This window comes from Aythya fuligula, chromosome 6, assembly GCF_009819795.1.
Source record: "Aythya fuligula isolate bAytFul2 chromosome 6, bAytFul2.pri, whole genome shotgun sequence".
Classification (NCBI taxonomy): domain Eukaryota; kingdom Metazoa; phylum Chordata; class Aves; order Anseriformes; family Anatidae; genus Aythya; species Aythya fuligula.
Genome location: NC_045564.1, coordinates 18,054,056 through 18,069,702, shown reverse-complemented (window position 1 = coordinate 18,069,702; position 15,647 = coordinate 18,054,056). Strand labels below are relative to the sequence as shown.

At 36.6% G+C, this 15,647-nt stretch overlaps 1 protein-coding gene across 3 annotated transcripts in view; it reads left to right on the top strand.

The window, feature by feature from the left end:
* Nucleotides 1-15,647, top strand: part of RAPGEF4 (Rap guanine nucleotide exchange factor 4) — a 153,419-nt gene that overhangs the window by 113,338 nt on the left and 24,434 nt on the right. For all 3 annotated transcript variants that reach the window (XM_032190242.1, XM_032190244.1, XM_032190245.1), the window contains 7 exons: nt 844-959; nt 4,254-4,342; nt 6,591-6,669; nt 11,590-11,740; nt 12,499-12,587; nt 13,004-13,034; nt 13,268-13,346. In XM_032190242.1, the coding sequence (XP_032046133.1) occupies nt 844-959; nt 4,254-4,342; nt 6,591-6,669; nt 11,590-11,740; nt 12,499-12,587; nt 13,004-13,034; nt 13,268-13,346 (634 nt within the window). The remainder of the gene's footprint in view (nt 1-843; nt 960-4,253; nt 4,343-6,590; nt 6,670-11,589; nt 11,741-12,498; nt 12,588-13,003; nt 13,035-13,267; nt 13,347-15,647) is intronic.

Here is a 15,647-nt window from a genome sequence, read left to right as displayed (position 1 = left end):
GGAACAGAGATATGACATTCTAGAAGATCAAGTAAAGTATAATTACTTCTCTTTTTCTGTTCCTCGCTTAGCCATGAAAATGTGACCAAATGTAATCTTTTGTCTCTCACATTCCTGTGGTCTAGAATTTGCCAAGTGCTCTCTTTGGCCTGGTTCTGTCTAGGCTTTCTAGGTGATCTCTTATCCAAATATTGAATAAAACAAGATGTCTTGTTCTAGATAAATCAGCGTCAGGTGCCTTAAGCTCAATAGGTTCAAGGCAAAATCAAGTGGCAAATTTAATAAGGTACAGGTGAATACACAGATATCTTTATCAGAGAGCTCTACAAAGATATTCCCAGTTGATTTAATTAATTAATTAATTCTTAATTCCCAGTTATTAATGTTAGGGCAGATGTGTTCCCACGTTCAACTGTAATTCTGTAACTGAAACCTGCATCCAGATACAAGCTGTTTTGTGATCATTCATAGTATAGAAAGTCAAAGTTAAGTTAAGTTAAAATTATGCACAATAATGATCATATGAAACTAGGGGTAAAAAAATATATATTACATGTAGAAAATTCTGGAGGCACTCTCTCTTTTGGAAAATTTCTTTTCCTTTGGTGTATCCAGAAATTTTTCTCATGGTTCTTGCTCCAATCTCTCCAATGATTCTCTGACTTTACCTCAACACCACTGCTTCCCTCTTGATTATGCCTGTTCAAAAATAAAATAAAGTTGGATAAACACAGGGGAAAAGAATCATCCACAGAGTCTGTGTTAGAGGGTCATTCATTTTTTCAGAGTAACTACTTATCCAAATTGGTGCAATTACTTTCTTAAAAGTAACTTGTCTTGCAGGATGTGGAAGCAAACACTGTAAGGCTCAAAGAACATGACCAAGACGTCTTGGTGTTGGAGAAGATCCCAGCAGGAAGTAGAGTTTCTAATCAAGGAAATTCACAGCCTCAACACAAGTATGTTTTCATTCAATAGTGCACGTCAGACAATGATTAACTTTTTCTTATGGCATTATTATCCAAACATAAAAAAGGGGGAATATCCAAAGCATATTCCCCCTTTTTCAATAGCATATTCCCCCCTTTTTGTGGAAAAATGCAGAATATATAAAATGTTCTTTTTATTAATCATCAGCCAATCACATGCCTCACAGTGGATAATATATCAATTTCCAGCAGCATGACTATGACTTTTCACAATAATTCTGTGAAGATCTCACTGTAAAAACGTGTCTCACGTAATAACTTCTAAATAGACGGCATACGGAGAATGCTGAAACCCTATTAAGCAGAGCTACTATGTAAAAGAAACAAGAAAAAGGCATTGTTTTATTGTTAAGTATAGATTTTTTCATTCTGGATTTTAAACTCTGGATTCTAATAAGAGTTTGCTAGGTACAATTTATATACAAATGAAGATTTCATGCAATGAAAATTGCACAGCTTATCTTACAGAAGAGGTTTGCACTGTAATAACAATATTCTTTATATTTTCTTTACTTTCTTACTGAAAGGGGAAAAGTACAATTCTGGATGCTACTGTGATAAGAGTGGAGTGAGGCTATTATAATTCCAAATGTTGGTAAAACCCCTAAAGGCTTTGTAAATGTGTTATTTACAAATGGATGCACAATTTCTTGTCACATAATCATTTTCTTTAGCAACGCTCGAGCAACTTCAACAAAATAAGCACAAAGAAGTTTTGAATCCTTTACCTTGCATCTTACTTTTTCTCAAAGAAAGAACAAATTTACTATGAGATATTTTGGGTACAGTTTTTATCTGAGCTGGGATTTCACATACACATTTTATCTTTATAATTGAGTATAAATATTTGTAAAGATCTGTGAATGGTTAAACAAACCATTGCTTGTATTTTACACATTTCACACATTTTAGAAACTGCCATTTCATCTTCCACTTGATCTATTGGAAAAATAAACTATGTTCCTAGGAAATGATGTACCCTTAGAGCAATTTTTTCCTGTCTAAATGGGGGAAATGACTGCAGTCAGTAGATTTGCATCAGCATCTGGTATGCACAGTGATTCTTTCATAGATTTAAATCTGTTTTATTTGGTCTGATAAATTTTTCATACTTTCAAAAGTCAAAGTTTTATTTAAACACGTTCTAAACACCACCTTCCCTGAAAACTCTTTGCACCAGCATTATTTCTATTATTTTACCTTTTTTTGTTGAGAATTTGATGAAAAGTAGCTAGAGATAGTTATGGTCCCTGGTTATTTTAAAATTTATGTTCCTGGAATTTTTGCAGGTAAAGCTCAGAATCTGCTTTCTATAAATATTGTATTAATTTGGTCAGCTTTTGTGTATTATCAGTGTGCCAGTAAGGGAACTTTTGGTAATAACTATGACAAACAGACACAAGCTACATGAAAGAGGAAGCTACTTTGAATGTTCACTGGCTGGTTTTCAACAATCTTTGTTAGCAGTGTGTTGGCAACATCTTTTTGTTTAAAATCTTCAGAATGAGTTCACTGGTTTTAAAGATGTCATTTCTTCTGTTTCTTTTATTAATAGATAAAAGTAAGTGGCTGCATTTATGCTCAAGACTCTAAATCAAATTACTGGCCTATTTGAATTTCCAGAATGTGTTTACTAGAATGCATTGGTTGAGTGCTCAGTACTTATTGAAAATCATTGGGCCCAAAAGAGAGACTTAACAGGGACCTCTTCTTAAAGGCTTGCTGCTTTGCTCTTAAATAGGTAGCTCACATCTCTGATATCACTACAGATGAGCTGCCCTTTAAGGATTTGCTCCCAAAGCAGGTATGTAGTATTTGAACTAGAGAAATGTTCTGCATCCCGGAGTTGTTTCCCCAAGACATCAAGTCAACGAAGAAACTCGTTTTCTTCTTGGGGAAAACTTCACTTTTGGAGCAGATCCTCTGAGTTGTGATTTGGATTCTGCTGCCTTCTCTCCTGGGGAGACACGGCTCCCTGAGCCATGCTTTCAAACAGTGACAGCTTTGCTTCGAAGAACTAGCTCTGAAGTTCTCACTCCCATGATCTAACTTCTCTCTTTATGGGTGATCACACTCATGCAGGATAAATTCAGCAGCCCTGCAAGTCACTCCACTGTTCATTTTCGCTTTCATATTCAGAGTACAGCAACCTGTGATTTCTCTGCTTCACTCACTTAGATACTTGGTTAGTATCTCTGCGAGAATGTGCACTGGCTTAACAAGTGTTTGTGTTCTTGGGACATCAATACAGTTCTTCCAAAGGGGTTGGCAGGTAAAAGAACTGTGACGGTCAGCGCTCAAAGTGAGGAGGAGCTCCCAGGAGCTCAGCTCCACCACTTATTTCTCAGCAGGAGCAGAGTATCTTCACTTCTCGGGGGTTTTTCTTTCTTTCTTCCTTTTTTTTCTTTTTCTTTTTTTTTTTTTAAAGTTCTATACTTTATCAGTTGGATTCCAAAAAAAAAGAAGAAAAAGATGCAAAGATTGGAAGAATGGAGGGAAAGATTAAAAAAGAAAAATCCAATCTGCAAGGAAAGAAAGAAAACTATGGCAGGACAAGTGTAGCAATATCCTGTGATATTCTGCTGGTACTTAAAATGTTGCCAGCGTTCTTGCATTAGGCAGAGTAACCTAACTATTGCACTACTTCTCCCACCTCTTTTAATTTAGTCCTGGAAATGGTACATTAGTAAGTTTATCCACTTGCAAAAACTTACTTACCTCAGCTATCTAAGGCATTACACAAATTTGAAGGCACAATGTGGTATTTCATTATCTGTTCCCATCTTCTCAGACCAACCCCTATCTGTTGCTGGAGGACATTGTTTCCTTGCTCTGACAACGATACACACTAGTTCTCATTTCATGCTCAGAGTAAGTCTATTAAGACCCTCTAATGACTATGAATTGCTATCATTACTGAAGTATTCATTCTCAGTGGAGAAGCATTTCTGATTGCACTTCCCCAGGTTTACCCCAGTGCAGCTCTGTTGATTGCAGTGTAACTGTGGTGATGTTATACTGGAGTACTTGTACAGGGAGGGGGCTGTCTGTCATCTTGTACTCCCTGGGTAGGTTGGAGAGTGTTATTGCAATACATTTCACAGGGGGTAACAAAGATTGTGAGTGGTTTCATCCTAAGACACAGAGATTCAGGTGCAAGTAGGTATTTGCATTTAGTACTCCTTGTCTTCTCACTGCTATGCAGTTTTTTCTTGATTTTTCATTTTGCCTATGAGATGCTAACTGCTCCTTTCCCTCCCTCAGGTATATTGTGATGTCAGGAACCCCAGAAAAAATTTTAGAGCACTTTCTAGAAACTATGCGCCTTGAAGTAACTTTAAATGAAGCAACAGGTACATGACAAAAGCTGTGTCGTTATTATTACTGCATATACAGCAAGCTGGGGATAGACTGCAACATGTTGTTTTGAAAAGCATCTGGTGGTAGTTTTTCCCAGAAGCAGAGCCATCCAGCCTTAAGAAAACATAGAAAATCTAGGATTAGAGACAACAATCCAGTCCTCCTAGCCTGCTCTGTTGTATTCATATTTCTGGTTCAGAGTAGAACAGCATCTCAAAAAGAATCAAAAAAAGAAATCTCAAAAAGTGCCAGACCACTAGTCAGAACTTTAAATAGGCACAACCATAATGCCAGAAAAGAGCATGCATTAACCGCCAGATGATAATGGTACTTATAATTACTGTTTTGGTTGTCACTTAATACTGTGAACTAGCTTGATTCCTCCAGCCATTGTATTATGTTAGGATGTTTTCCCAAATTTTCGTATCTATATCACATTGCATTTAAATTCCTTGTTTGTGATAACTTTCCCATGTGCAGGGAAAGAAGACTTCTTACTCAAAAGAGTATGTGCAATCTGGGCTAGGTCCCAAGAATGCAGGTTGCTGCAGCTGCACTTAATAGGCTGCTTTTCATTTCTGTAGGGAGAACAGCCAATTTACATCTAAGGATATATATATTTACTGATTTGCTGTCACTAAGTAATTTAGAAAAAAAAAATAATTTAGGCACAAAAAATCCTCCTACTTATGATAAAGTCATGCAGAGACTTTTACATTAACCTAAAGGGTATTTCTTTAGCAAGTTTTTTAACATTACAGATGTCTAAGAAGTATATATTCTAAGGTGTTCCTAAGTGATCCACAATTGATTTGTTACTGAGCTCAGAGTACTGGATAGTGGGCCATAAATGGTGTAAGAATTGAAAGATTACAGAAATCCATTTACACTGTGTGTATTAATCACTTTTAAAAATAAAAATGAACCTTTTCATAGGTGCCTAATTGTTAGGATTACAAGCAGAAAGTTGTTCTTTAAACGTGCAAGTATATAATGGCAAGTTCACTATCCATATTATGGATGTGTTATATATGTTTCTAAATTGAATTGTTTTTGAAATCCTTTCAAACTTAGCCCCTGGTCATCCAATGGGACAAAAATGGCACAATTCACAAACTAAGCTATTTTTAGAATATAGGAGCTCAGAGAACTAGAAATTCTAATTTTTGCTTTATGCAATACCTTAATTTAAGAACAGTTAAAGTTCACTTTGGTATATTATGTAAATAAAAAGTCCCACCATTTTGGCAGTGCTTTGTCAACTTAGAGATATTCTCAAACATGAATTACAGTGAAGCAATGATGTAATATTAGGTTAACTCTTATATCACCATATTTTCTCTCACATCATTTACTTACAGTGTTTTTATGTTTCTCTTATCTCAAAAGTTGCAATGTAGTGTTGATACCCCAGAGTACTGTGTTTATTGTATTTCAGTGATTCCATGTAAGACTTGCATAGTTTAAAAGTAAAATAAAGTTTATACTGGCCTCTGCAGCTAGGCTGGATAAATCCTTGTTGTTACAAGTACAAAGATAAGGTAAAACTGGGATTTACACTAGCACTAACACACATCACATTAAGTGAAAAAAGAGCTTTCCGTGTTGTCAGATTAAATATAAGTACTACCAAATCATTTTGTCCATGTACATTTTAATTTAAATGTAGCAGCAGTGATACTTTTGAATCAAAATAAAAACAGAAATTTGACCATTCATTTAAATTTGTTAGGTCTTCTGCTCATTGTTAGGAAATCAGCAAAGAATTAAATTGTTTGCCTTCTACATAGTACATACTAAATGTGCTGCTTAATATTGCAGTTCCCTAAAGATGCAGCAGCAATTCTTAGGTACTTAGGTGTGGCAGGCCTGATACTTCTTATGCTAAGGTGTCTACATTTGTAGAGGTGAAAAATATACCCAAATATTTCACTTTTGTACAGAGGTTTTTTGTTTGTTCATTTGTTTTTGTTAGCTGTGCCAAGTTTTCCTTTGACACAGACTGCTTCTTAACATAAGTGCAATAAAATCTATGTAGACAAGAATAAAAGGTTAATATTTCAGCTCATATTTGTTCATTTACATTTTCATACTTAATATATACAAACAAAGTGCAAAAAGACTACTTTATTATCTGCAGATGGCTAATAAGATCTTTTAGCTGAAAGAAGCCTCATCCTTGTGGTCCCCAAAATGTTTGCTGTAGCTTAATTTCTTGTTTTCTTTCTTCTCTTTTCACAGATTCTGCTTTAAATGACTTTATAATGATGCACTGTGTTTTTATGCCAAATAGTCAGCTCTGCCCAGCCTTGATGGCACAATATCCTTTTGTAATGAAAAGGTTGTGTCCCTTTTATGACTTCCCCTAACAGTGATGGGAAGGGAGCTTTTCTCTCTCAAGAATCAGATCTTATTTCATGGAGGCTGTGCCTTGTGGGTGGATTCTAAATGTCTGACTAACAGCCAGTCCCTCGCTCAACAACTCTGAAATGGATAGTGTAAACATAGTGAGATGCAGTCCTGGAGCATGATAATTGTATCTTTCCTGGGAAAAGAAACCTACTGCCCCTTCACCAGATAGGTGTTCAAGGCCAGGTTGGACAGGGCTTTGAGCAACCTGGTCTAGTGGAAGGTCTCCTGCCCATGGCAGAGGGATCGGAACCAGATGATCTTTAAGGTCCCTTCTGACCCAAACCATTCTTTGATGCTATAAGATTAAATTACATAAAAATTTGGATTACCCCTCCTATGTCTTTTATCTTTTTTTGATTTTTGCTGAACCGCAACAACGAGATTTTAGCTGAGATCACTGTTTTGATGATTTCAATGGTTCATGTTATAGATTACAAGCTGCAAACTGCTTCAAAAAGAAGGGTGCATGAACTAGGAAACCAATGAGTAAGAAGTTCCTAGGAACTGTCATAATACACCTACAAACAATAATAATAATAATAGTCTATAGGAAATTTTAACAAACTGCAAGAAAGTTGGATTGCATGTGAATACCTAGGAGGGAAAAAATTAAAAAAAAAAAAAAAAAAGTACAGTTGGATAACATCAAGAGTTGGAGGCGATTCTCATACTGTCTGCATGTTTTGTAGAGGGCGTATGTGAAATGTCCATCAGTCAGCTACTGGCAGGTCATTTAGTTCAGGGAGCTGTGGGGGACTGAAAAGTTTTCCTCGTGTGTGGTGACTTGATGGAATCAAGTGATTGGGAGCATTAAATAAACATATGATGTTTTCTGTTTTATAGATTTCTGACAAGAGGTGTAACTTCAATTCCCTATTATTTTTTTTAGAATCAGATTGATGTGAAAGTGTGCTTTTCTTGAAGCTCAGCAGGGCGAGTGACATCTGGGAAAGCTAACACCCTGAAACCACAAAATAGAGCATCATGTCCTTGTCTGGCAAGCTTAAGAATCTATTTGTGTTACTCCTAGCAAGGACAGTAATTGTTTTGAAAACCTTTGGACCCACAAAACTGGTCTACAGAAAATTGTTCATACACCTGCGACAAACACATTTTCCAAAACCACATAGTTTCAGATATCAAAATTATTATGAAATGCTCTTGCTGACAGCTTTAAGAGGAGGAAAGAAAGGACAGCACTTTCTTTTTTTCTCAGATTTATCTAGCTCATATTATTCAATCAGTACATTAGAAACTCAGGCTTGTCTGTCCTTTGTTATAATAGCATGCCTCTGATATCCAGTAACTGGGAAAATCAGACGCATAAGCAAATTGTACCTCATTGTTTATAGAGGAAAAGCTTTTCTGAAGATAGAAGTGATAATGTCACTTATGTGTATGCATAGATTATAAAATCTATTCCAGAGAGGCTAAGACCAATATACTACTTAAGTGGGTCATGGCAGGCATCACGCTAATTCCTTTTCAGAGAGGAGGAGGAGGAGGGCTGGAAGTAACTGGTATCCCACTGCTTTAGTGTCAGCTTTTCCTAGAGCTGAATTATTGTTTATTTGGTCCATTCTGAATATGGAAAATCAAACTGTGCTCTGTTGATTGTACCATTGAAATTTATTGTTAGAGTTGAAAGGTTGCTAACAAAGCTCATCTTTTTTGAGCAAAATCACTGTACAAAAATGCTTGGTGGTGCTGTGAGACTAAGGACAGATTAGTTATGCTCAGTGAGGAAATTAAAATTGGAAAAGAAAAATAAGAAAGGTGATTCAGTCAGAGACACTGTTTTTGCTCCAGCTCCTAATTTTGAATCAATAAAAGTCTGTTTTCTTACACCCACTTAGGATCCTGTTTTAGCTGGCAGCATGCAGGTATGAGTAGAGCTAGACTACTGTAGTGTTTTCAAGCGTAGTACAGGGTATAAATTATTTGTTTTTTCTCTTCCTTTACAGCAGTATTTGGTCATCTGCATGTTCTTTAAGGCTGAAAGGAATGGACATGTGCACCATTTTGGTTGAATAACATTATTTGTTGCTCAGGACTCAGTACTTATGCCATGCTGTCCCTTGACACACCACTATTTTATCATTAAAGCATATTGATCCTGCAATATTAAAGAATCGTGTCTTTTTTTTTTTTTTTTTTTTTTTTTTTTTTTTTTTTTTTTTTAATAGGAAAGCAAAGGACATTCTCCTCTGTTCTGGATCACGTTATAGGCGCACATCCTATCTGTTAGACCAAGACCCCTCTTTCTCTGTCTACTTCACAAAGATAGAAATGGACAAATTCTCAGAGCTACAGTTTGTCAGAGGGAGGCAGGAAAAAATCCCCAAATAAAACTTGGTACAGAGTAACATGTCCAAAAGTGCCCTTTTGGATAAGTACTCTTGGGATATTGCAAGTCTGGGAGCATGTGTATAAGTTTTCATCTTTAAAGGGCTATTGTCTAAATGCTTTCAATTTCTAAACTCTTCTTTTGCTCTTTGTGGACAATAGTACTTTAGCTTGCTTCCTTATGAATGTTTTGTGAACCTCACTTACCATCATGCTAGCCAGATAGCTTGCATTCCACTGAAGTAATGGGTGCTGATTTCACACATCTCCCAATCTAGTTAAATATTCTCATGCAGTGAAGACCAGACTTCAGAATTGATTCCAGTTCCTAGCATATGTTAGACAGAATTAGAAATATATATATTGAACGCAAATCGAGTTGGTGTTGATAAATATTTTACAATTATCTGACACTTATTGCAAGAATACATGATATTTTACTTCTGATTGCCATCCACAGTGAATCTGCATCCTGTAGGTCCCATAAAAACGGGAGAACCCTTCATTGACTTTCCCCGTGATAATGTTAATAAAAGAGCAATTAATATAAATATGCAGTAAAAATACAGAAAAATTACCAGTGCCTGCGGTGAGTCAGTTAATAAGAAAGTAAAAATACATGAAATAATTGCAGTGTTTGAAATGTAAAAATGGCATGAGAAAAATGACTCAGTGGAATATTAAACTTGCTCCCTGAGACATTAGAGCACAGAGCTTACAATATATTATTTATTTCATACGACCCTTTGACTTACTTACTTCCATAAATGTACTGACATGTTTAGTTTCCCAGTCATTTGAAACCTTTCTGAATGAAATTAAAATGCAGATTTCTAAGTTTGTCAGTCAAGTGAGTGCCCCAGTAACCCTGGTAGCATGCCGGATCTCTGCAGGGATTTTGGGCAGGAGGATCATTTGAAAAGCGTGAGTTAATAAATACTTTTTTCCCATAACATTTTATTAGTACAAAGTGAATTAATATTTGTTAGGAAAAAAAAATAAAAAAGAGATATCTTATAATTCTAATGGGGAAGCTTAAAATATGTATTTTAGATCATTTTGATTTCTAATTAATATTTTAAAATATTTTGTTATAGCAACTGAAACTGCAGGTTGAAAGCATGCTGGACTTCTCTGTGCATGAAAGATTGCCAGTATTAAAGTACAAATTGTTTCCATATACCTGGGAACGTTATTATTCATGGTAATCTAGGATCAGAATTTTGGTACCCAGGAAGAACAGTTGAAGTGGTTGCACTCGTTCTGTGCTTACTTCATACTCAGTCATCAGTTTATTGGGAAATGGTTTTAATATACATTGTTAACCTCTGTGAAGAGGTACACAAATTGTCATATGTCATTTCTGCAGTGGATTCCTCATCATTTTTGCATAGTTAAGGGCTGCAGTTAACTCAGTTTATTGCCCATCATGGACTTTCTAAGAGCGGCAGATTTCCTCAGCATCAGTTTTTCATTCTAAGTCGGCATGATTACTGTAAGAGTGATGGGAAATAGAGACCTTGACAGGAAAGTAGTATTGAATTATATTTAAAAGAAAACAAACAAAAAAACCCACCTTGTTAATGCCTTTGCTTAGAGGATGTAATTCAGAGTTTAGAAGGAAGCCCTAGATTATAAACACCTTTTTTGTTCTCTTTGTAGTAGTAGTAGTTCTCTTTGTCTATAAAAACAAAGCAACACTGAATGACTAAGTGCAGAAAACTAATATAATCGAGTTATAATTGAATCTTTTGTACCTTCCTCCCCTTATCTGAGAACAGAGTCTAAAGCCCACATTCAGCTCTGCAGTCTGCTTTTTCACTGATTTAATAGAGATGTCAGCAGAGATCTTTAAGTGACCAGAGCTTTTAAAATTATAGCTTCAGTTAGATGACTGAGATGCTCTGTACTTAGAAGTGCTTGTAGGAACAGGGCATGCTTGAATTTCATTTGAGCCTTTACTTTTTTTTCTTTCCTTTGAATAAATTATACTTTTTTCTATCTGCATATTTGGTAATGTTGACGCTTCTACATGAAAAAGGTTTCTCACTTTTTCTCATTGTTCGTCACAAAATAACTGTCACAAAGTATTGCCTCCCAAATATGCTATATTTGGTAGAGCTGAATCTTTGATTTCCTCATATGTAAAATGAGGCTACTATATAATTTGTTATTTCATCCCATGTCTGTGCAGCCAGTTTAGACTGTAATCTTTCAGGTTCTCCTACCATAATGGGACTGAGGTTCACCTTGGCTTACAATAGCTTCTGTAAATACAAGCGGTAAGAGTGGTTCATTCCAATAGCCTTCCTTACAGACATAAGACTGGAATTGTTTATGAACACAAGTTGTCATTTTTCTTTTTCTTTCACTGTAACTGGGAACTTATGTTTGAACGCCCTGTTTGGAAGTCAGTTGTTTGTGAATTCATACTGGTTTTGATACTTTCAACCACTGAGCATTTTCCTTGACACCATGGCACCTATCATGCCCAGCCTTCCCAGGGTACAGAGCAAGAGAAAATGGATTATGCCCTCAACAACAAAAGGCGAGTCATTCGACTGGTTCTCCAGTGGGCTGCTTTATATGGAGATTTACTGCAAGAAGATGAAGCAGCAATGGCCTTTTTGGAGGTATGAAGGAACTGTTGTATCGTTGTACTGAAAGATCTCTACCAAGTAACTGTGGAAAAGATTTTAAGTAGACAAATGTTTCAAGTGCTCTACATCATGGAGAATGTGTATGGTTCAGTGGTTCTAAGTTTTGCCTAAGAAGAGATCACTAGACACCTCAGAGAAAAATTGAATGTGGGATAGAAGCCAGAGTGGAAAAGATCCAGGATAGTGCTGGAGGAGAGGAAGTCCAAGTGTGACTAAAATAGTACATTCAGAGAAATTATAGATGAGATGGGAGATGGATTTGTAGTAGCAAGCATGGTCAAGTTTGTTGGGTTTTGTGATGTTGTTGTTTTACAAGAAAAAGCAAAGAAATTAATTTTGTAGTTAACAATAGCAATAACTACAATACAACAGCAGTGAATAAAAAAACACTATTCTGGCAGATTAATTGTGAATTCTCTTGTTTTTCTCTTTGATAATCTGAAAATGCAGTATTTGCACAAGCAGTCAGTGGTTATGCAGTAAGCTTAAGAAAACACTTCTCTGTTCCACCTCTCATCAGTCTTCCCTTCTGCATGTGTAACTCATGCTTTAAATCAGCTGGAGATAAACAAGTAGCAGTAATAGAGGGTTGGGCCCAGCATGTCTTCATCTATGCAGATTAGCATTCTTTATAATCATTAAACTATCAGATGTCATGTCATAATCCTCTATCCTTAGTACTGCTCATTTACCCCTATAGTTATTTAAAGACTATGCTGTATCATTTACAGGAATTTTATGTATCTGTATCAGATGATACTAGAATGATTGCAGCCCTAAAGGAACAACTTCCAGAGCTAGAGAAAATTGTAAAGCAAGTGTAAGCACAATTTTTTCTTCTTTTCTTCTTGCCCTTTCTTCTTTTTCTCAGTAAATAGATTAAGAAAATTTATTGCTTATATCTATTAAAATTGTGTTTTGTGAATGGCAACCAGTCACTGAATGTTTGCATGCAGGCTTGCTTGGATGAATGTCTGTGACCCTCTCTTTCCATATTGTTCTTGCAAACACCAAACTCTCTCATAAAGGGATTGACAGGAAGAATAAGAAATGTATACGCCATTGAAACTAAGCTGGATGCTTGTGTCATGCTTGCACAGACTTAGTATTTCCCCAGCCTTGATAAATATGTTGATATTGTAGTTTGACAAGTGGTCTATGTTATTTAGGTGATTTTGTGCACAAACTCTTTCAGGTAATACCTAATGATATATTCTATGTTTTACCTTTTTATAGTTCTGAAGAACCTAAAGCACCACAAAAGAAGGTAAGAATGTATTTGCCTATTTTCTTAAGTGAAAGCTTTAGCACAGCAAACCTGTAAACAATCTTCTCTTTAGTAATTTTGGATATATTAAAATGACACATTGAGAAATAGCTTTTAGAATTGTGTGAAATTTTGCATTGCTACCTTTCTTGCTGCCATTGATTGATTGTAATTCAGTTCTACCCATAATGTTTATTCCTGCCATAATGTGAATCGTGATGATTAATTTTCAGCACAAAGTTCTTCTGCAGCTGTTTAACACAAGTGATGACAGAGCACAGAAACGCCAGCCTATTAGGGGCAGTGATGAAGGTGAGTTCTTTCTCTGCAAAGTTTTCTTGAGCCACTGGGATTTATAGTAAAGTTGGTTCTCTGAAAACAAATGGTCTAAAAATAAACAGAAGTACCAACAGTTTTGAAGCCTAGCCTGAAGCAAGCTTTGTTTTTGCTAACCTGACATTTTCCATCGTTTTGAGGTACTCCTGTTTTTTTCCCAGTGTTTTTTCCAAACACTGTGCTTCCTCAGAGGAAGATGTAACAACCTCTAAAACAGGGGATGAACAAAACAGGTAAGAACCAGTATGGACACTGTCCATGCAGGTATCATAGAATCATAGAATATCCTAAGTTGGAAGGGACCCACAAGGATCATGAAATTCAACTCCTGGCTCCACACAGAACCAACCAAAAACTAGACCATATGTCTGAGAGCATTGTCAAAACACTTCTTGCGCTCTGTCAGGCTCGGTGCTGTGACTGCTTCCCTGGGGAGCCTGTTCCAGTGTCCAACAATGTTCTAAGTGAAGAACCTCTTCCTAATACCCAGCTTGAACCTCCCCTGATGCAGATTCCCTGCTGCATGCTGTTCCCTTGAGTCCTATCACTGGTCGCCACCTGCCCTTCTACTCCCCTCATGAGGAAGCTTCCCTGAGTCTCCTCTAGGCTGAACAAACCAAGTAACTTTAGCCACTCCTCATACGTCTTCACCTCTAGACCATTCACCATCTTCATAATCCTCCTTTGGACAGTCTCTAATACTTCTAAGTGTTTCTTATGTTGTGGCACCTAAAACTGCACGCAGTACTTGAGGTGAGGCTGCACCAGCACAGAGCATTTAGATGATTCCAGTGCAATATATATTTGTTGCTGAAGGTCACGTGTGAGTCTCTTTCTCTTCTGCATAGTTTGAGGGAATGTACAGCTGTTTCACCAGAAATGCTCCTTTGTGAGATATGAGTGGAGCAGATAATCATGCCCTGAATCTCTGCTCTGTGGCGCACAGACCAGAAAACAGAATCTGCTGTCTTGCCCTATTGCTATAGTTTGACTCCTTGAGAAGAGATCAAGGTAAAATTTACAGCAGTGTGTCAGACTGTCCTTTCCAGTTGTAGTGGCTTTTCATTTTGTCCTTTACTTCATGCAGGAAAAAGCACTGCCATGTCAACAAAATTCTGAACTCTGCTGATGAGATCTAGTCATTGTAAATAAGCATGTATATTCCTTAAAATTCATAAATCTGCAGATTTATTTGCAACTGCCTGGTCCAGTCTCTCAATGGTTGTTTTGGTGCATCTTCATCACAGAAGATAACCTCTGCTTCAAGGTGTTTGATGTCAAAGGATAGCTCTTCTACTGTACAATGGTAAAAATAAGGGAACAAAATGCAAAGTCTTTTATCTGAGAATGCCGTTGGCATAAAGCAAACCACAGAAAGAGCCATTTCAAAAGCAGGAAGTATCTGTATATGAACAGCAGAAATCTTGCCATTCAGATCTTGCAAATCATACAAATCTTGCAGCTCCCATTGTTCCTATCAGTGTTTCTTCTAGGTCCACAAAGAGCAAAATAGCTGATACAGCCATGGAAGTACTACTTCTCCTGTTTGCATGGGCAGGAAGTAACTGCTGCTTTCATATGGCTGCACCTTCTTGTTCGTAGGGCAGGCAGCAAACTGAACCTTGAAAACACAGACAGCTATAACCCCAGGGGCTGCTTAGCTTGGATTGACAGCTGAGCCAAAGGGGTATTTTGCTAACTTCTTCTGTCTTAAATTCATGCCACTGTGAGCTGCCTTGCTTTTTGCACACTAATGTACTATCATATTGATTTCTAGGCAGACGGAGACTTGAGTTCATGTATTAGTCTGGGAGCTAATGTGTACTATGCTCTCAGGTTAGGACATTTCACTGCAACAATCTTGAGTCAGCAATTATATACTTGCGTGTAAAAAAAAATGGGTGCAACACACTTTGATTGAAGTTCTGATTGTAACCAGAACTTTATTTTAAAATTTATTTTGTAATATAAAAAGTATTTTCCTGTAATAAGAGAGTTTGCAGCCAGCTTTCCTGACTCTTGGAAACAATTGTTTATTTAAAATACTATGACGTCTGGGACATGACAAAGTGCCAGATGAAATTGTCATCCATAAACAGTATAACACTAAAACACTAGTACTTCATGGTTTACTAAAAGCTCTGAGAAGTCAAAGATTTCTATACTAGAAATTGTAGAACACCTGAGGAAGGGGGAGTTACCAAAACAGTAATAATGACTTATTGTTGCTTTATTTCTTTCACTTGTGAACAATGGTTATTGAAGAGAAAATAGTTT